General features: G+C 40.1%; 1 protein-coding gene across 3 annotated transcripts in view; it reads left to right on the top strand.

The window, feature by feature from the left end:
- The window catches only part of fggy (FGGY carbohydrate kinase domain containing), a 169,853-nt gene that overhangs the window by 22,893 nt on the left and 123,878 nt on the right, over positions 1-23,082 (top strand). For all 3 annotated transcript variants that reach the window (XM_078407308.1, XM_078407307.1, XM_078407306.1), the window contains exons 3-5: positions 265-376; positions 1,462-1,613; positions 13,710-13,798. In XM_078407308.1, coding sequence (XP_078263434.1) covers positions 265-376; positions 1,462-1,613; positions 13,710-13,798 — 353 coding nt within the window. The remainder of the gene's footprint in view (positions 1-264; positions 377-1,461; positions 1,614-13,709; positions 13,799-23,082) is intronic.

Below are 23,082 nucleotides of genomic sequence, written 5' to 3'. Positions count from 1 at the left end.
ACTATGAAGTAAAAGGAAAAAGATAGCAATAGCTATTGAAGTAGTGCACAACTTTCACCCATGGTCAGCCATGACCGAGGGGGGCTTAAGACCCTTAAGAGCACAAGTTTACAATTGGATTATCTACAATTAGGTATCCGCAATGTGAATTTTTAAAGAAAGATTAGGGTGAATCAAAGAAGATTTCCAATCATTCCATACAGAAATATATAGATTGTATTGGTAAAAATTAACATCCTATTTATATTTCTCTTTGTCTTTCAGAAAATCGTTCAGTCGGTTGATCTGAGCCACATACGAGGTATTGGCTTTGATGCCACCTGCTCTCTTGTTGTACTTGATGAAAAATTTGAACCCTTAGCTGTGAATGCAGAAGGTAAATCTGTCGCTACTTCCTATCAAATATGTAAAGGTATATATATCGATCCATGATATAAATACATTCAAAACATTTGAAAGACGTTGCAGCCGTGGTTGTGATAGCATTAGATAACATTATCCAAAAAAAAACCTAATGGTATGTAATGCTTTATAGAACGAGAATTTCTAATGTGGCAGCTTTACTAAAAGTTAAAAATGCACCTTTGCGGCTGTGCAGAATATCTTCTAGAAATTAGACTGCACATTATTGTATTAAGAGATTACAATTTCTCGGATTGGCAGGATTCTCACAATGCCACCATTCCACCCTTATTTTCCGTCCAACCACCTACACCAGGGGTAAGGTAAAGAAACAAATGGATCTACCAGTCAACGTCTTTAGGATGGGGGCAGACACCAGAGCACCCAGGGGAAATCCATACGATCACATGGAGAGCAAATACATTCCACGCAGATAGGACTGGAGGTTAGGGTTGAATTCAAATCGCTGGAATTGTGAGGCACCAGCCAATGGTTCATTATCTCCTTAAACACCAGTCTTCATGTTGGTGGAATTGAAATATTGACCTGGTAGATTTAGTAGAAAAATTAATCAAATCATTTATCATTTCTAATCCTGGATCTGTGTAGGTTCCATCCATTGACAAAATGAAGTCTAGCACTTACAGTGTAGAATATCTGAATATGTTTTCTTGGAATTTTCAATTACATCATAATATTATTTTTTTTAAGGAAAATCCAGATTCTTCAATACCAGAATTGAAGAATAATGTGCGTTATTAATGAGTTTTTAAAAAATGTGCTTACAAAATATAAGCACAGATTTTGTCATCTTTGATTTGTTTGGTATAGATTAAAACGCATTCATCAAAGTTTATTCGAAGTATAGTGTTGCATTTGCTTTCCCACAGCATGCGATAAATGATAAGAAACTTTAGCATCAGTGCCAGAAAACATTTGTTATTTGACAATGTGTTGTGATATTTGGATTGCAGCTTCTGTTTTTTGACATATGGAATCATGCTATTAAGAGATCTGTTAATCTGCAGTTTTAATGGTTTTCTGCGACACATGATGTAGGGGTGAACAACAGGAACATTATCATGTGGATGGATCATCGAGCAGTTGATCAAGTAGACCGAATAAATCAAACAAAGCACTGTGTGCTACGCTATGTGGGCGGAGTGATGTCTCCAGAAATGCAGCCACCTAAACTTCTTTGGCTAAAAGAAGTAAGTCTTTACTTTTAAACCTTTTACTCTGCTACCAATGTGCTCCAAGCAAGTATTAGTGAAAAGACAATCTCAGAGATAACTTTTTAAAAATAGAAATGCAATATAAATGAAGCAAAAGCTTAGAAAAATCTGGATCATAATTATTCAAGTTCTGCTCTTTTCTGCAAAAAGGTAGTTCCGAGGCAAGTCTATTTAGGTAATATGTATGATGAAAAATACTAATCATGAAAATGTAAATACTAATCATTTTGGATATGGAGCATTAAAATTGTCAAAGATTGTAGATGCAATTTTGGTTCTTACTAGTCTATACTTCACAGTTTATCTTTTTAAGATTCATTTTCATTTTTGTTGAATGTCGGTATATTTATTTAATTTCTCCCTATTTTCAGCTAGGGTTGTAAAGTCTGGGGTTTTACCTTATAAAGAATTCTATAGCTGAAAGGGTGGATGGTATTGTGAAAGCAGAATTTTAAATAAGAGATTTCTTGAGCATGGAAATAGAGGTAGTATAAAGACAATTTCATATTTGTGAGGCTTTATTCATCAGCGAGAATAAGGAAATTTAGTACAGCTGTGTAGATCACAATATTTGTAATGTGTAAATGATGACAGGTTGAGACATCAAATGGTATTGTGCGTCAGGATATACTTGTTCAGGCAGTGTTGTTCTAACCAAGAATCTAGCAGATGTCTTCTTTGGTGCTCCTCATAAGCAGAGGTGCCATTGAAACATCCATGAATCAGTTAATTGTCGACACTGTTATTGTAGGTGACATTATTATTATCAGGAAATGGAAACTCAATTGTGCAAAAACTGTTCCCCCCTCCACCGTCGCCTACTCTTCCTCCCCCGAAGATATCAGTGACTCTGGGGGAGAAGGAAGAGGGGGGGAACAGTGACATGGACAAAGCGATGGGAGAAGGAGGAGAAGGTGGCGATGGAGGGGGGAGTGTCGGAGTGGACATAGTGATGCCTGACAGGAAGAGATGGCAGCTGGTAAGAGGGAAGGGGGCCCCATGGTGCCCAAGCTCGTCCTGTTGGTGGCGGCGGTCTGAAGAAAGCCACTTGGCCAGGGGTTACAACATGAGTCGCAACAACAGTCGCACCCACTGGACGGTGCTGCAGCTGATGAAAGGCTCGCTTGTGCACCTTGTGGAAGATATCAGCAACTTGGTTGGCAAGTTGCTCTCCACTGCCTCCCTCATTCTCACTTGCCTTCTCAATGTCACGCTGACAGCGGCCGAAACTGGAAGAGGAGCGAGCCCAGGTGATGTTTTTCTATTAATGAAGTGGACCAGAAGCCCTCGCCATCGTCTCATTGCAATAATGCAGGTCGCTAATTACCCAAGTGCATGTACAATAGATTATCTTCCAAACCAGCATATAGAGAGTCGCCATGGCACCATCTGGCACCATCTTGTAACTTCTAAGTTTCTAAATCATCTGATTTAGGCATATGGAGGTCTGTAATTCGTTTATATCTCACTTTAAGTTATGGTGTTCTGGCAGCACTGGGTTGATGAAGAAGGGATCGGTCTGATCTAACGATCAACGCCTTCCGCTGCCATTCCGTACTGCTGCTGCGAGCAGCTCACCCGGCTGCTGTGACTTGCTCACCTGACTGGTGTAGTGCCTCTCACGACTGCCTCTACCATTACCACAATTGGAGACCTTCACGAATAGGGTGTATGTCGACTCCAACTACCGCTTCCTTGCACCAAAGTCACCATGTCCTTCCCAAATTGAATGACTGAACTTTAGGGTGCTTTCTGATGTCGCGGGAGGTGTGTTTGCGGACTGATTCACAGCTGCCCATTTATCCCTTCCCCACCACTGCTATCTTGGAGTGATGCACCAAGACAACATATTCAAAAAATATGGCCTGACTTTGGTTTCAAATATCTTGGCAGGACAGGAGCCAGGAAACTTTGTACTGCTTCCTGATGGGACGTGACACGAGAACTGACAAAATCCATTACTTTTGTCGTGAACAGAAAGTAGCATAATTTGACCTGTAATAATGCACTACATAAATTACATACCTTGAGGAGATTACATACAATAAATTACATACAATCTTTTTCAGCCATCCTTGCAATGATTTTTTGGATTATGGTTATTAACTTGATCTGCTTGAATCCCTTATTCTCATTGCTTGTTTTCATTATTCAGTGTAGTGCAATCAGTTATTTGGGCATTTTTTAGAACCTTACAGAGGACTTTGTTAAATTACCTGGACTGCCTAAACTTGGTCAGAAATTCCCTAATAGTGCTCTGCTGCTCCACTCCCCATAGAGTTCAATGGCAGAACAGTAGTTTGTTGAAATTCCTCAGCATTTCCACTGAAGAATCTGCTCATAGATTCTGCAGTAAGTCAATCTAGTTCAGGATTCCTGAATCACTTCATTTGAATGGGGATCGTTAAGCATCAGGGGATAATGAAGTGAATTTTCTTATGTTATTATTAATTTTATTTGTATAGTATTTTAAGTAATTTACATTTCTGTTTTCATTGTAATATTTTAAAGGTGTTTTAATTATTTCACTTTTTCAAATCCTCTTAAATGTTTCTGAATATCAGGGATTATGAATATTTGGCATTCCTGACACTAGAGAGCTTTCTTTGCATGCTGAATCATTAAGCCAGAACATGCTCAACCTGTCCTGTTGCTTACTTTTACCTCCTGCAATTGTGCCTGTCGTTTGTGAGCTGGCGTTTCCCAGTGCCATGGAGCCCTAGTTGGTGCAACTGTCCCATGAGGTAGTGTGGTCTGGTAGTTGAGACTAGGCCTCAGGCAGCACAAACCCCAGCTCATGCCATCAGAAGTCCTCTTTTACTGTCTATAAATGTCTCTGATGATTGGAGATATGTAGTAACAGTGTCGTACATAATAATTTAGAGAAACAAAAAAGACTTTAAAATTAAACATATGAAGCACATCCAGCTCCTCAGCTCAGTACAAGCAAATACAGTCCTTTGGATCACATGCTGGGTCCAGGGTGCAGAGAGAGGTCAGATATGCCAGCATCTGACCTTCAACCAGTTCTGTACTTATGTGGTGCTATGTGCAGAAGTAGAAGTCCAGAATGTGCAGACTTGAGCAATATAGGTAGCTGGCAGTTCACTTTGAAATCATTGCTAGCTGTCTATGTGATCTGGCTCATTAATTAAGTTAAAGACTGGGAATTATTGATTTTTTTGGCCATGGGGGAATCGAGGATTATGGGGTTCAGACAGGAAAGTGGAGACTGAAGATGAGATAATCCTGATCCTTTTGAAAGGCAGAGGAGGCTCAGGAGATTGTAGGTGGAACTGCTTCTCCAACTTCTTATGTTACTATGTTCCTATGTTGTTCTTTGCATTGCACTATGTTGTACATTGCCTCACGTTGGTGCAAAGAGATGAAAGGAAAGTGGGAAGGATGAGAGAAGGTGAAAGAAGAATGGAGCAGGAAACGAAGGGTTGAGCTAGAGGAAGGAATGGGTGTTTATCCACCCCCTTTCCCCACTGCTCTCTCTTTCCTCCCTTTCTCTCTGCATTGTTACTGCATTTCTTCTTTCTCTCCTGCATTACATTACTTCCAATTTACTATACGTTCCTCCTTCAAATTTGTAATGTTGCTCAATCGGAAATAGAAGGATGGGAAATGAGGACTGCTGCATTTATGTAATAGAATGCCCGTTGGCTCGGGTCTTGCTTTAGTTAACTGTTCTATATGATGACTCTGTGCGCTAATGGTGTTTAGCTTTGCTGCAAAGTGCTTGTTCAATTTCTATACACCTTTTGGGGGTTCAAGATGTTAATCCTTAACATTTCTATTCATCTCTAAATAAATCCTGCTAAACTCAAAAAATTACATGAATATAGAGGTGTTAATACTTATTTCTAATCAGGTAGGGATTTAAAAGAATGTTATGTTACAAGTTTTTCCATATCTGGACAAATACTCCATTAGGCATGTACCTGCTGGCAAAGGAGGTATAAATTAGTATAATTTATTAGTATTGATTAGTAAATTTATTAGTATAAATTAGTTAGTATAAATTAGCCAGACACATTACTTAGATTGAAAGTCTTCAGATTTGTTGTTCTGATTTGTCATCCTTCCATAATTCTATGATTTGTTAATAATAATAATAATAATAATGCATTACATTTATATAGCGCTTTTCAAACACTCAAAGACGCTTTACAGGGATTACTAGAACATAGAGAAGTGAATAAATAGATAAATAAGTAAACGAACAGAAAAAGGAGACAGAAGGTGAGGTGACGGTCAGTGGTTGAAGGCAGTGCTGAACAGGTGAGACTTCAGTGATGTTTTGAATGTGGTGAGTGAGGAGGAGTCTCTGACGGTTTGGGGTAGTGAGTTCCATAGGGTGGGAGCAGCGATGGAGAAAGCCCTGTCCCCCCAGGATTTGTTGTGGTGTGCAAATCCATGGAAATTGCTATGCAAATTTAAACTAATTTATTTTTCAGGTTTTATGTTTTGCTTGCCAGCATCGATCAGGGCATTGAATATAAGAGTCAGGAAGTTATATTGCAACTTTGTGAAACTTTGGTTAGGTCACATTTGGAGTAGCGTGTACAGTTCTGGTTGTCCTATTACAGGAAGGATGTGCCAGCTTTAAAATGGGGAGAGAAGAGATTTACCAGAATGCTATCTGAATTTGAGGACTATAAGGAAAGGTTGGACAGACTTTGATTATTTTCTCTGTTGTTTTAGACATTGATCGGAAAACTCATAGAAGTATATAGAATCATAAGAGGCGTTGATAGGATAAATAGTCAGAACCTTTTTCCCAGGGTGGAAATGTCAAAGGCTGGAGGGCATAGATTTAACGTAAGAGGGGCAAAGTTTAAAGGAGATGGGTGGAGAAAGTTTAGTACACAGAGAGTAGTGGGTACCTGGAATGCACTGCCAGGGGTCGTTGTGGAAGCAGATAACATGGTGGCACTTTAATTAGGCAGGGTTTGGAGGATATACATCACATGTAGGCAGAAGAGATTAGTTTAGCTTGGCATCATGTTTGGCACAAACATTGTGGGCCAAAGGGTCTGTATCTGTGCTGCACTGTACTGTGTGAGATATATCATATTTTTAATTCCCATAAGTTATTTAGAAAAGTATTGACCCAGAAGCACCTTGTTCAAATTGTATTCAAAATTGTTGTGATAGCTATTCATTTTGTTAAATATATTGCTTGACTGCAAAAATTGTTTGCAATAATTACTGAACTGCATTAGAAAATTTAATAATATGTTTATGTTTAAAGTTTAGAGTTAAATTGATACCATACCAGAAATAATATATTAAACCTTTCATGTTGACATATGGCTTGTAAATGTTTGTCAGATGTAGGCTAGAATTTTTTTTTTGTTCCTTACTACCCTATCCAGAATAAGTTTTTCTTCTTCATCTGGACTTAATAATGCCTGCAGCTGTGTTAATGTGTGCCAAATGTGAACTAGTTTCTGTCTGCTTTGAGCAGCTGGAGTTTTCTAACCTTATAAACATAGAAAAGCCACAGTTACAAGGTTCAGGATGTGTAGTATCAACAAAGCTAAGGGTCTAGGCTTGGTCTCTTAGCAACAGCTTTGTGTCAATTTTCCATGGGCAGTTCTGAGTATCATACTAAGCCATGCAATCAGAGAAGTCCCATATTTGATCTCTAATCTACACTGAAGTCAGTCCGGGCAGCATTTTGAGTACGACTTTTGGTTTTATTATTCCTTATTATTAAATAGCCCACCTGGCATGACTTAGGAGCCATGTTTTTATAATGACCAAACCTCATAACTTATTTGCCCCTTTCATTCTGCGAGTTTCAGGGTGAAAATATAGCAAAGTGTTACATTGAGATAACGTGACACTAGCAGTAAGTATCATGGGTTAAGTAGTATACAAGGTAAGCATAAAACTAAACCATTGTTTTGTTTAATCATGTTCCTACATACAATAGACTGTTAAAGAACCCCATACCAAATGATCTTAGGAGTATATAAATTTGAAGTAATTAACTAGGGTTAAAATGGAAACATGTGAAGGAAAGAACTGCAGATGCTGGTTTAAATTAAAGGTAGACACAAAATGCTGGAGTAACTCAGCGGGACAGGCAGCATCTCCGAAGAAAAGGAATGGGTGACGTTTCACGTTGAGACCCTTCTTCAGACAGAAGAAGGATCTCAACCCGAAATGTCACCCGTTCCTTCTCCCGTTAAAATGGAAACATATGTGCAATGGAAGAGATTCTGAACTGAAGAATCAATTGCGATAAAGTCCCCTGTGTGAACTGTAGACTTGACAAAAGATTTTACCAGATTTGAAAAAGTTGCTGTGGTTACATCTATGTTGTAACATTTTTCAAACAAGCACATGATGTTATGATTACATCTACTGTAACAGAATTAGAAGAAGAGAAATGTAAAGATTGGTGTACACATATGGCCTGGGAAATGTAACTTGAGCTTCGGACATAAGCTCACAGTTCTATTTGAGCTAATCTGGTAGGAGTTAAGTGAATATATGGATCTTGCACATTCCCTGTGTTCAATGTACTAATGTGCCCACAAAAGATTATATCACTATTTCTTAAATGTGCTTCAGTTGCTGCAAAATTTTGCCACCCCCACCTCTACTTTTCATTGATAAGATAAGTAGATATGGCACAATTCATCTCCCAGTTTTCTGGGACTGTGATATCTATTGCACTTCACTTCACTTTCCTCATTGACCTCAATGATCTTGTGGATCGACAATAGCTATTAGCTTCTCTTGTGTCTGGATTGACATCTGCGCATAGTGTCATCTGGTTGTCTAGAACACCAGAGAGCAGGCTTTATACAAGAGAGAAGGTATTAATTTTTAGTTTAGTTTAGTTCAGAGATACAGTGCGGAAATAGGCCCTTCACCCTACCGAATCTACACTGACCAGTGATCCCTGCATATTAACCTACCCTACACACGCTAGGGACAATTTTACATATATACCAACCCACTTAACCTGCAAACCTGTACGTATTTGGAGTTCAGCTAGTTTCCCATCACAGAAACAAATATACGCGAGGCCAAAGCAGCCATCATAGTGTCTCTATCTTGTGATATACACTCAATTCCAACAATTTGGAATGTATTTATTAATATAATGGAATGTCCATTGAGGAGGAAGTAAATCCTGTGCATAATTAGTTAACATCATCCCTGCACTAGCCATCAGAGCAGAACTGTAGAGCTGCTCCAAGAAAGGTTCAAGTACATGGTAGGTCCTACTGATGCACCTCAGATTTGTTGTGGTGTGCAAATCCATGGGAGATTCGGAGAATCATAGAAACTTAGAAAATAGGTGCAGGAGTAGGCCCTTCGGTCCTTCGAGCCAGCACCGCCAATCAATATGTTCATGGCTGATCATCCAAAATCTGGGTTTGTCCCCATATCCCTTGATTCCCTTAGCCCTAAGAGCTAAATCTAACTCTCTCTTGAGAACATCCATGTACAGAGACATAGAATGGATGAGATTAAGCACCAGCAAAACCTTATAGATAATGATGTTTAATATGAATGTGAGGAAGCAGCAAAGGAAACAGGGCCACTTCAACAGCTTGAGGAAGAGCAGTAAGGGATGAGTTAATCATAGAACAATTGTGTGACTTGCTTTTTTCCAATTATACTGCATTTACAGTTCTTGTTACATCTTTCATTTTCTCTTAATCCTACAACAAAGAACACCGAAACCATTCAGTCAACTTATCCATCAATGACATACTGACAATGTAGACTCAGAATCTGCCCTAAAACCACATTGCAGACTGCAGAGCCAAAAGTAATTAAGATGACAAATTTAATTCGCAACACAAAAATTGATTTCAGTTCATCTCTTGTTTGTGCCAATTCATGCAGTTTTCATATAAGAATTTTTTCTAAATTGAGCACTCCTAAGAATACTTCCACTGTGGCCCAAGCGAAGGTGGTGGAAGGCTGTTACCCATGCCCAGGTACCTGAGATCCTTATATTGGCAACTTTTGGATTTTTAACCATTGAACATCAAATTACAAACTCCTGTGTCTTGGCTCCTCCAAGCCTTTTAAGTCATGATACTGTACATATTCAACTAGAGTCCTTCATATGTTTAGTTTAATTTATAGACAGTGCGGAAACAGGCCCTTCAGCCCACCTGGTCCGCGCCGACTGATCCCCACACACTGTCCTGCACCAACTAGGGACAATTTCTGCATTTACCAAGCCAATTAACCTGCAAACCTGTACGTCTTTGGAGTGTGGGAGGAAACCGAAGATCTCGGAGAAAACCCATGCAGGTCACGGGGAGAACGTACAAACTCCGTACAGACAGCACCCGTAGTCAAGATTGAATCCGGGTCTCTAGCACTGTATTTGCTGTAAGGCAGCAACTCTACTGCTGCGCCACCGTGACCGCCCTAAGTTCAGCCATAATGCTGAAGTTCTACAGAAGGACTTCAAGTATCTTATCTGTGTGACAAAATCTCTTGGTCGTTAATGCAACAAAACTACCACCAAATTCACTAGAACGAAGAGTGAAGCAATGTCAGTGTCCTCTCCCAGGCCAGCATCCCCGTTATTGACGCTCCTGCATCTCTCAGTCAGCTATCACTCACATGCCCCATCCAGGCTCTCAATATTGTCACTCTATCTCAAACTCTGACAATAGAAGAGATTACTAGTTGAAAAGATTCAAGGATATGCTCAAAGCTTTCTGAAAGAAATGCAGCATCTCCTCTAATTCCTGGGAATGTCTGGCCTATGACCACTCATACATTTGGGATGGCATTGCGAATCACAACCCCATATGTTAAGAGCACACAGAGGTGTAGGTGGTTGAAGGAGCAGGACACCTCACGAACCACTCACTTGCCTGGCCTAATAGCCTTCACCTGTCCCATTTGTGGAAGAGTCTGCAGTTTCCATATTGGCCGATTCCAGAAACAAGGAAAGGAAGTAAGTCATCCTAAATCCAGAGGAACTTCCTAAGAAGTCAGATTTCCTTTTCACATCTGATGCTGCTGGCTGCCTTTTTGAGGCAGCGCCTCCTGTAGATCCCTTCGATGGTGGTGAAGTCAGCACCCATGATGGACTGGGCAATGTTCACCACTTTTTACTTTCTTCTTTGTTCCCGAACATTCGAGTTACTGAACTAGGCCGTAATGCAATCAACCAATATGCTCTCTTCCATAAACCTGTAGATGTTCAAGAGAATATTCTTCGACATACTGAATCTCCTAATCTTCTAAGGAAGTAGTGGTGTTGATGGGCTTTCTTTATGATTGCATCAATGTGCTGGTTCCAAGACAGATTTTCAGAGATATGCTGCCAGGAGCTTGAAGTTTATGACTCTCTCCTGTTGATGAAGACAGGTTTGTGGATCCTCGGCCTTCCTCATACAATTGAATGCAACCCAAAGTGCTTTTCACAAAAACACGGGTCTAAACAAAAATACAATTTAAAACAGTAAGGACATAGACAGTTAATAGCATAAAATGCACAGATTTATATAAAAATGTAAAAAAAATAAAAAAATTGAGAGTGTAAAAGGACAACAAACAAAAAAAAAACTGAGGTCAAATATAGTCCCATATACTATATGAGCACACAAGCCGCTGAAGGGTATGCTGAGATAAATACGTGAAAATGCCCTTTCAAAGCAGGTGGGAAACTCAAAACACATAAACAGCCTTGCATGTGTGTTTTGCTCAAGATTCTAGCATCTGCAGATTATATGCATCTGCCTGCTTTGCAGGCATTTCCTTCGACCATAGATTGCACTCTTGTCCTCACAGAGACCTCCTTGCCAACTTTCTTCCAACCTTGCTCCTGCGGCTGTGAACGGATTCACTCAGTAGCAATATTCCTGCAGAGCTGGAAGAGTGCTTCCTTTAAGAGCTGGCTACAGAGGTTGCTGACTGCCAGCAGCTGTGAGAACCAGCAATAGATGAAGTAAGAATGTTGTGCTGAAATCATTCCTGTCAGTTTTAGTGTGGTGTTACACAGGGAAACACAATTGTGTTGCTCTGTGAGATCTTGTTCTTGATGTGACTTTTGTAAATAGCCTTAGGATGAGGCATATTAATGTTATTAAATGGTAATAATTCATTTTCTACACCCTAATTCTTATCATTAAAAATAAATCTTCTATAAAGGTGTTTTTTGAAATGCTGTTTTGTCGTTGTTCGATTGACCTTTCTGCTCCAATGCTGACAGATTTCTGTCATTGCATTTTGACAATCTGAGCTAAACCTCCACCTTTGTCGGTGGTTCCCTGGAAGTCAAAAGACAAACTAGAAGAAAAATACATCTAGTCTGATTCACCATTGGACTCAACACCGTTGGAGCAGAAATGCACTGAGCTGAGGGCTAGATGCATTGTATGTCTGACCTCTGAGCTTTTTGCCAGAAATGCTTGGTAGATGTAACTGAACCCTATTCATTTGAATGTATTTGTGACCTTCATTGAAAAGCTCAATGGATTTATAATTTTCTGTATTTGTTGCTGTGTTTTATAAATAATTCCTAATACTTTACTAGTTACTATTTTAGTTAATTTTGTAAATAATTTTGGAGAAGGCACATCAGAAAATGCCATTAACAAGGAAATGCAAATGCTGGTTTACAAAAATAGAGAACATGGATAAATAACATTTCTGTTCAGGACCCTTTTTCAGATTTATTGAGGAGGGGATGGAGAAAGCTGGAAGAAAGAGGTGTAGGACAAAGCCTGGCGAGTTATAGGTGGGTGCAAATGAGGGGGGGGGGGGGATTGATAGGCAGCAGTTGGCCAAATTAAAAGTTGTGAGATAAGGTTAGAAGATGTGTGAATGGTGAAGCCAAATAAAGGAATATATGTGGAAGGAAGGGGTGCCATGTCCAGGTGAAGCATGGGGGAGGGGTTGGGAGGGGGATGCGGGAAAGGAGGGGAGCGAGGGTGGACGTGGTTGAGGTTAGTTACCTAAAATTGGAGAATTCAGTGTTCATCCTGTTGGGTTGTAAACTACCAACTAGAATATGAGGTGCTGTTCCTCTAGCTGGCCTCACTCTGGCATGGAGGAAGCTTAGGTCAGGAAGGTCAGTATGGGAATGGTTATGGGAATTAAAGTGGTTGGCAACCTGAAGATCCAGTAGGCCCTGACAGACCGAGTGCAAGTGTTTGGCGAAATGATGACTGAGTCTATGCACACCCATTTCTTCCTTCCACCTATATTCCTTCCTTTGGCTTCACAATTCATACTCCTTTGGCCAATCCTTTGCCTATCACCCCCCACCCATATCCACCTATCACTCTCCAGGCTTTGTCTTGTTCCTCTGCCTTTCCAGTTTTCTCCCCTCACTCCACAACAACTGAAGAAAGGTCCCGACACGAAGTGTCACCTATCCGTGTTCTCCAGAGATGCTGTCTGACATTCTGAATTACTCCAGCAATTGTTTCTTTTTTCCTCAAAAAATGGCCATCCCAGGCCTGGTCACTCCTTGCTTCATGCTTTGCCTTGCAGGATGGCACCAGCCACTAGGCCTCCAGCCCAAATAATCGCTCCCTCCGAACTACATTGAAAACATCCAAACTGGGGGTAGAGGGATATGTAGAAGATAGTCCTGCCCAGTATTTTTTCTCTCATTTGCTTGGTTTTCCACATGGAATAACTTCAACTGTAAAACGCAGAATGAAGAGTGATTAAAATGTTGAAATACATAAATGGCTTGAAACTCTGGCTTGCTTATATCAGCACAGTACTCTGCCTGTAGAATTTAATCAATTGAACACATTGAATTTATAATCAATTAATTTTAAATTATTTATTGCAGCGATTCATTTAAAAATTAGAACATTTTAAATGATGATTGTATGTTAATCTTTACATTTTTAATTGTGATTTATTATGCTAACAGATATATACATTTATGTGGATTAATTACATGTAAGTTTCAAAAAAACGAACAATTTTAAATGTTCTGTGCTGCAGCAATTAATATTTAAGAGGAAAGAAATCTGATTAATGCCACATGAAAAAGATATTTTCTTGTTTTTGGAATAAATAACTGTATTTGTTGTTTGAATTTACCAGAAACTGCGAAGCATTTGCTGGGAAAAAGCTGGTCATTTCTTTGATCTCCCTGATTTTCTGTCTTGGAAAGCCACAGGTGCAACTACAAGGTATTTGTTTACATAAAGTCTGGTATTGCTGCAATAAAGATTGTTCATTACTCCAGTGGGAATCTTCAGGGAGAAAGATGAAAACCATGCCAAAATGGTTGGGGGTGTTGCAGATGTAGTTTTGGCAACTTTCCAATTGGACCTTCTGATACTGAGCCAGAAGATGAGATCATCTTGAAGCTTGTGGACAAGCTAACCCTGGACAATGTGCCTTAATTTGACAAAGTAAAGATTGTTCAATGAAACAGTCTTTATAAATTCCCTCATGGGGTGCGGGGTGGGGGTAGATTTTGCAGGTGATGTTGTGGATTGGACACATACTATGAAAGAGCTGCTGTTCTCTTGGCTGACATTTGCAAACTCCCCCTTCCACTGCCTGGCATGACTTAGTGCGTCTGCACTCTCAGTAAAATAGTGGTTTCATGTGAAATATGAGAGGCATATGCAGTTTTCTATTTCAAGAAAATGATCTCAAGGAGTGAATGTGTTTCTGTTAATTCTTGTGCACTGAATCAGGATGAAATGATTTAATGATGGGAAGACGAGAGCAAACAGTGATTGTTTCACCATATGTAATGTTACCTTCTGTGCAAACAAAATAGTAACTGTCACAGAAAATTATTGTAAGTTAGAACATAAACAAAATAAACTATCTTTGGAAAATCAATTGGCTGCTTTTACATGCCAGCATGAAGTGACAATGGTGGTTGGTGAAAGGCATGTTTATATGATGGACTGGGCTATATCTGCAACTCTGCTACTTCTTGCAGTCTTGGGCAAAGCTGTTGCCAAATTGAGGTATAGTGCATCCTGCCTCAACTATCTTCATAGTTTAGAGATACAGTGCGGAAACAAGCCCTTGGGCCCACCAGCGATCCCCGCACACTAATTCTAACCTTCATACACTTGGGACAAGTTACATTTATATCAAGCCAATTAAACTAAAAAACTGTACGTCTTTGGAGTGTGGAGTGTGAGAGGCAACCAAAGATTTTGGAGGATCTCAGAGAAAACCCATGCAGGTGACGTATAATCTCCGTACAGACAAGCACCTGTAGTCAGGATCGAACCCGGGTCTCTGGTGCTGTAAGGGAGGAGCTCTACCACTACACCACCCTGCCGTCCAAGCACCAACTCAAGCAGCTCATTCCATACCCTCTGTGTGAAAAGGTTGCCCCACAGGCTCCTATTAAATCTTTCACCTCTGATCTTAAACCTATGTCCTCTGATGCTTGATTATCCTGCTCTGAATAAAAGACTGAGTTCACCCTATCTATTCCCCTCATGATTTTAATACAACTTTATAAGATCACCCCTTCACCTCCTGCGCTCTAAATAATAAAATCTTAGCTTGCCTAACCTGTCCCTGTAGCTCAAGCCCTCAAATCCTGGCAACATCTTCATAAATTGTCAAACAGATGCTTCTTTTCCCACTTCCTCCTGATCTCCAGTCCTGTTCTCTCCTTAGCTCCCTCCCTATCTGCTCATTGCCATTGTGAGCTGTGTACAAATGGTACAAACTTTCTCAGAACAGCGAATGAAAATTAGTTGGGGGGAATCAATGAAAATGAAATTCATGCCCCACCTGAGACTTAAATAATATGTGTTCCTGACTTGCCGTGATTGTAAGATATCAAAGACTTGCCGATTGAGTTTTGGTTGATAAATCAGAAGCAAGTGTCACACAAGTTTGTTACCTTATCCCATGTGTGAATGATGACAGGAAAATAGCAACCACGCAGGGGTAAATTGCAACAGTAAATGTTTGGCCAATTTTCACTGAATATGCATGCACACCTCATAAACCTGAAAGAATGCAATTGTTTTTATACCCAATTTCAAGTCTTGACGGGAAATGCAAGGAACTGCAGATGCTGGAATCTTGAGTAAAACACAAAGTGCTGGAGTAACAGCAGGTCAGGCTGCATCTGGACAGACAATGTTTTGGGTCGGGACCCTTTTTTCACACTGATTGTAAAGGGGGGAGAAAGCTGGAAAAGAGGTGGAGGCAGGATGACACCTGGCAAGTGATAGGTGCAAAGAGGTGAGGGGATTTGTGGAAAGAGGGCGGTACCCATTCTGCACTCATTTTTCCCACTAAATCTCTCTTTTCCCCCGCCCCAACCCAAATCATTGCCTGTAGAAATTTCCTCTAGAAATGATGCCTGATTCATTGAGTTACTTCAGTGCTCTGTGTTTTGTTCGTTTTGACTTTCGTAATTAAATAAGTTATTATTGCAAAAGGTTCCCTTCAATATTTTCTACATTTCTTTTTAATTGTGGATTTTTAGAGAAAGCCCGTGTAGCTTTCTGATGCAGCGACATGAAGTCACCAACTAAAAGTTTTGTTATTCTTGGCTGTATCGAAGTCTCTCCCAGACATCAACCGCCGCTGACATAGAAATTTATCCAAAGCATTAAAAAACTAAAATTTTGTAGTACATTTAGTGATATTGTTAGGTGACAAATATTATTCACGCCATTGGTTTGTTTCTATTGGTTACGGTTTTTGCTTACAAAAATGACTGCAATTTAATACCAATTTTATGTTTGGTTATAGATTGCAGTGAAACAATGAATTGTGTTCAGTAACTTGATGCAGCAAATAATCTTCAACAGATTTTGATGTAAAATTACCCTGCCCTTGCCCATTACTGGTGTTAGTTAGTGATGCAAAACGTAAAACCTTTATCGCCCTGCTAATTTATCTTTATCCTTTATATTGGCAGAAAGCTGAGTGAAGGTTAGCAATACTTGCCTCCTTCAACTGTGTTCTTCAAGATCCATGATGCCCTGATAATCTTTGAATCATACCTCTCAGTTTTTGAACAAATCCTTTGATTTCCTCATATCTGAGATATATTTACGTTAAAGATGGTCTACAAGTTACGCCAAGAGCTGTAGTGGTTCAAGAAGGCCATTTGCTTTCATCATCTCTGGCATCCAGCTGTAATCTTTAATGTTAGCCATACCAGAGAGAGCAACAGCCCAGCCCTGACTAATATTTTTTCTTGTTAAATTGATTGTCTGCTGAGATAGATAGGGCCCTGTGGAGTGTTGTGGAGCAGAGCGATGTAAGGGTATGGTTACATCGTTCCCTGAAACTGGCGTTGCAGGTAGATGGGACCATAAAGAAGGCCACTTTGGGACGTTATGTTACAGCCTTTCACTATTCGGCACATTTCAATGAGGTCTCTCCTCATTCTTCTAAACTCCAGCGAGTACTGGCCCAGTGCCATCAAATGCTCATATGTTAACCCACACATTCCGGGGATAATTCTTGTAAACCTCCTCTCGACCCTCTCCAGAGCCAGCACATCCTTCCTCAGATATGGTGCTCAAAATTGGCCACAATACCCCAAATGCGACCTGACCAGCGCCTTATAGCGCCTCACATTACATCCTTGTTTTGTATTCTTTGTAATGCTGGCATTGCGCTTGTCTTCTTTACTACTGATTGGACTTGCAGATTAACTTTTTGGGAATCCTGCACCAGCACACCCAACACCCAAGTCCCTTTGTACCTCCGATTTCTAGATTATCTCCCCATTTATATATATATATACATAAACATAGCACAAAAAGTAAGGAAATTTGTGTTTGGTAGATTATTTCTTTGTTGTAACAATGCTTCTTGGCAATAAATCTTATACCGTTGGAAAGCCTGTTTATTTCCCTTTTAAATGGTGCCACATTTGTAAGGAACATGCATTTGTGGGATGAGCAGCAGAGCTGAGTATATGGGTTGCGCCCATGAAAAAATTGCCAAATCTTCTCTGCCAATGCCAAACAGCTTATTCTGCTGTTGCTATTGACTCTTGTTTTGAGCTTCTGGTACCACCAGGTGCTGACAATCAGGTGCCTGATTGGCACCTGATTGGCAGCATCTGTGAGCATGGGCCCTGCTACAGTAGTCAGTAGGTGTCTGCTCCAAGAATCGGAATGCCACGTTTGACTGATCTGGATAGGGCCCGTGCGATAGGGCAACTTCAAGCTGGTGTTCCGCAAAACCAAGTTGCGGCATTATTTGGAGTGAGCCCTAGTACCATCTCCAAAGTGAAGGCCAAGTTCCATATAACGGGGGATGTCAGAGACAGGCCGTGAAGTGGGCATCCCAAGAAGACGACACCCGAAGAAGACCGTTTCCTCACCCTGTCAGCACTTAGGAACCCTAGGCTGTCTTCTACAGATTTGCAGTCAAGGTTTGCAGGACGATATGGCCGACGGCTCTCTGCCCAGACAATTCGGAACAGACTGCACGCAGCCGATCTCCGGTCTCATAGGGCTGCCAGGAGGCCTGCCATGACTGCCCTTCACCGTCAGGCCCGTTTGCGCTGGTGTCGGCAACACGTGCACTGGAACCTGAACATGTGGAGGAACGTTATGTTCAGCGATGAGTCCAGATTCTGCCTACGGCAGTTGGATCATAGGGTCAAAGTGTGGAGAAGATGCGGAGAACGCTATGCTGATTGCTGCACCGATAGAGTAACATCTTTTGGTGGAGGCAGTGTGATGGTGTGGGGCGGCATCTCCCTCACTGGAAAAACGAGGCTTGTCATCATTGGAGGCAATCTCAATGCAGAGAGATATCGGGATGAGATTCTGCAACCAGTGGCAATCCCATATCTCCACAGTCTGGGACCGAACTCTATCCTCCAAGATGACAATGCTCGCCCCCACAGAGCAGGGTTTCTCAGAGACTACCTCCAGAATTTGGGAGTGGAGAGGATGGAATGGCCTGCCAGCAGTCCTGACCTCAACCCCATTGAACACTTGTGGGATCAGCTTGGGCGTGCTGTTCATGCCAGAGTGACCAACACAACCACGTTGGCTCACTTGCGACAAATGCTGGTTGAAGAATGGGATGCCATCCCACAACAGTGTGTGACCAGGCTGGTGACCAGCATGAGGAGGAGGTGAAAGGCTGTTGTGGCTGTGTATGGTTCTTCCTCACGCTACTGAGGCTCCTGTTTATTAAATGAATAAATTGTTAAATTGCCAATATGTCTTGTTTCTTCAGACTTCAATCATCCAATCCACCAAACAACACCAAACAAGAGTCAATGGCAGAATAAGCTGTTTGGCATTGGCAGAGAAGATTTGGCAGATTTTTCATGGGCGCAACCCACATACTCAGCTCTGCTGCTTATCCCACAAATGCATGTTCCTTACAAATGTGGCACCATTTAAAAGGGAAATAAACAGGCTTTCCAACGGTATAAGATTTATTGCCAAGAAGCATTGTTACAACAAAGAAATAATCTACCAAACACAAATTTCCTTACTTTTTGTGCTATGTTTATATATATGATTTCCATTGTTTGGAAATCATAGCACAAATCCCTTCAAAACTCCGCAGGCCACAGTCCCCAGTCAGAATTTATACTCCATTTCTATGGGATTTTTCCTGAATGCCAGATGGATTGAAATAGCATAAAGAGTATTTTGGCTAAGTTGTCATCACTTGCTTTGATTCACTTGCAATAGTATCAGCATCATGTCAATTCAGATTCTTATGTAATACCATTTCATAGAATTATAGAGCATAGACTGTTGCCACTTTGAAAAGGGTATCCAAATTATCCAAATCTTCCCATAGCCTTATGTTTGAGAGCTTTAAAGGTACCATGAGTATCTCTACTGTATCTATGCCAATTTATTTTCATTGTCCACATTGCACTTTTTTTATCTGGGAATGACAGCTTAGGGTTAATATTACAAAATCCACAAAAAGATGCACAGTCAGGCATGTGATCCCTGTGGATTTGTAGCAAATCCCATTATTTTTATTGAATAAGTTAGACTGGAGTATGGATTTGGGTTTGCTCCAGAATTTGTCTGTAGATCCACAATTCTGGATTTATATTTAATAGAATCAGTGGAGTTGACATCGGTGGTGTCACGGGGCAGCGCCTGTGGATTGCCCACCAGAGAGGCAGAACCAGCATAAACTGGGTTTTGGATCTGTTTAATAGCAATCCACAAACTTTTGGTTGGGAGCAGGCAAGTTCTTGTCCTGTTAGACATTTTATCAATTACCTTTGTAGATCCATATCCACGGGAAGCAGTGTTGTGGTTGGCAATTCATATATAGTGTCCTTAAAAAAATAGCTCCACTGAATTTGTCAGGAGTGAGAATACAGCTGTAAGAGACGAACCTTCTTCTCTTGGCTCTATTGAAAACAATGTAAGCATATTGTGCTACTTCACCATAAAGTTTGGATCCTTTCAAAATTCACTTTAGCAGCTGAATTTTCCAATTAATAGCGAAGCGATGGGAAGCTGTCAAGTTTCATTTTAAAGTTTAACCAAAGGAAATTTGGCCATTTGAAGTTACCTAACATTCAGAGTTAGGAGTGAAATTAAGAAAGATGATGCAATAAGGACCATGATTTTCGTCTGTTGGTAATTTTGCCAAAAGTACATTCAAAAGGAAGAAAGACATAGAGCCGCAATGGACGTTTTTCTATGTTCACACTACTGCTGTAAGTTCAGTTTCCATCCTTAAATACGTTCATGGAAATTAACAAGAACCTGTTAACTGGTTAAAACCTGCTGAGGTTTTATTAAAAATTGGTAAAAAAACAAACTTGCAGAATTAGGTTAGGAGGTGTATATATACAAGATGTGAGATCTGATTTGCTGCATAGAACTGATTTTAGCTTAATTTTTTTAAATTCTCGGTGTCGTTGCAGTTTTCCAATGGTGATAAAATGTTTGTATAGTAAGACAATTCTCTGTTGACTAGCCAATTAAGTTGTTCTACACATGTAACAGATGAAAGAAGCATCGTGCAAAACAAATAGGAAAAATTCAGTATCACAAGAAGATTGACAGCCACTCCTACTGTGGCCATTTTGTGTTGGTGCCCAAACTCTAAATTCTATCCATGGTCCATAAAATCAGCTTGCACTTTAGAAACTATCTCATTACTTTTTTATCTAAAATAATATTTGTTTTCTCTATGTGCACAAAGTCAGAGAAAAAGATTTTAAGCCCTGTAATAGGATAGATTTTGGAAGCTAGCAATAGGTGATATTCTGAGAAGTTGGCAGTATGTCAAATACTCAACACAAACTTGACGACATCTGTATTTAAACCAAACGCTTCAGACTGCTATTGGAAAATGTCCTTAGGGGAAGTATGGTGTCAATTTAAATATGTTAATCTCTTATAAAAAACAACACTGATAACATTTTGGAATCTGGCAATGAATATTGTAGCCCTGCAGATACATTCTTAAGTGTCTTTATAAAAGCTCTTCTAATCAGGAATTATATTGTTTCTTTCTTCAGGAAAGTTTGGAAAACCTTTTGTAGGGCCTGTACTAATATAATGAATATTGCAGTTAACACCTATTGTTTTGAAGCTACTCACTTGGTCACAGTATTCAGCAGCTACCCAGGCCTTGATCACAATGGGTGCTATTCATGCAATGATATTAAGGAACCAAGCAAATGACTATAACCATCAACACAAGAGCTTTTTGAACACTTGCAGGCTTTTTATCACCTACAGTGCCATCCATAATGTTTGGGACAAAGACCCATCATTTATTTATTTGCCTCTGTACTCCACAATTTGAGATTTGTAATAGAAAAAAATCACATGTGGTTTAAGTGCACATTGTCAGATTTTAATAAAGGCCATTTTTATACATTTTGGTTTCACAGATCACAGCTGTGTTTATACATAGTCCCCCCATTTAGGGCACCATAATGTTTGGGACACAGGGCTTCACAGGTGTTTGTAATTGCTCAGATGTGTTTAATTGCCTCCTTAATGCAGGTATAAGAGCTCTCAGCACCCAATCTTTCCTCCAGTCTTTCCCTCACCTTTGGAAACTTTTATTGCTGTTTATCAATATGAGGACCAAAGTTGTGCCAATGAAAGTCAAAGAAGCCATTATGTGACTGAGAAACAAGAATAAAACTGTTAGAGACATCAGTCAAACCTTAGGCTTACCAAAATCAATTGTTTGAAACATCATTAAGAAGAAAGGGAGCACTGGTGAGATTACTAATGGCAAAAGGACTGGTAGACCAAGGAAGACCTCTGAGCAGAGGGACCTTGACCAAGTGACAATAATCATAATCATAATAGTACTTTATTAGCCAAATATGTTTTGCAACATACAGCTAAATAAGATGGTGATGAAGCCAAATGGCATGTTTTTCTTTGTCGTTCAGGACACAGGATTTAAAGGTGTAATTACGTTGAGACGCAATTTTGCATCTTACAAAACACAGTTAGGATGCGCTTGGTGTATTGTGTGCAGTCCTTCTAGTCGCCACACCATAAGAAGGAAAGTGATTGTGCTGGAAGGAGTGCAGAGGTGGTTTACACTATGTTGCCTGGATTGGAGGACTTGGATATGGGGAGAGATTTGATAAGCTTAGTTTGTTTTTCTGGAACGAAGGAGGCTGAGGGGTGACCTGATAAAGCTATTTATAATTATAAGCGGCATTGATAGTGTAGATAGTCAGAATCTTTTTTTTCATGGTAGGGGTATAAGAAACAAGAGAGCATCAGTTTAAGATAAGAGGTATTGAAAGATATTAGAGAGGAAAAACATTTATACAGAACCGTCTGAAGAAGGGTCTCGACCCGAAACGTCACCAATTCCTTCTCTCCCGAGATGCTGCCTGACCTGCTGAGTTACTCCAGCATTTTGTGAATAAAACATTTATACAGAGTCAATGATGTCGAAATCACTGCCAGAGATGGTGAACTCAGATATAATCATCATGGTTAAGAGTCCTTTGGGCAGATGGAAAAATGCAGAAAAATGGGATAGGTGTGGATAGACAATAAAATTGGTTTATTGGAGTGGTTGGTTGAAGGGTTGTTTTTGGATTGTACAACTCAGTATTCTATAACTCTAATATCCTAGCTGAATGACTGCACTTCAAAAGTAATCACACCCCTATACAGTTTTTTAAAAAACGGGCATCTATCCAACAAAGAGGAGTATACTTGAAATAAATCCACGGTGTGACTTGGAAAGACACTTGCAATTATGGTGTTCTGATTGGATTACTGCCTTTGCCCTTAGTAGTAGAATCTCCAGACCTGGAAGATGTTGGATGAGTTTAGGCAAATAACAGGAATGCATTTTGTGGTGGGTTCATTCTGTAGCCGTGATGCATTAGTAGTGGAGAGGATGAATGTTTAGCGTAGTGAATGGGATATCAATCATGCAGCTTGTTAGTCTTGCATGCTTTTGAGACTCCAATTGTTAACATAGCTGTATTCCATCCATTCTCAAGCATCCCATCGGACTT

Source organism: Rhinoraja longicauda, chromosome 11 (genome assembly GCF_053455715.1).
Source record: "Rhinoraja longicauda isolate Sanriku21f chromosome 11, sRhiLon1.1, whole genome shotgun sequence".
In the NCBI taxonomy this organism is placed as follows: domain Eukaryota; kingdom Metazoa; phylum Chordata; class Chondrichthyes; order Rajiformes; family Arhynchobatidae; genus Rhinoraja; species Rhinoraja longicauda.
The sequence above is the reverse complement of the archived record's forward strand: the minus strand, read 5'-3'. Positions and strand labels throughout refer to the sequence as shown.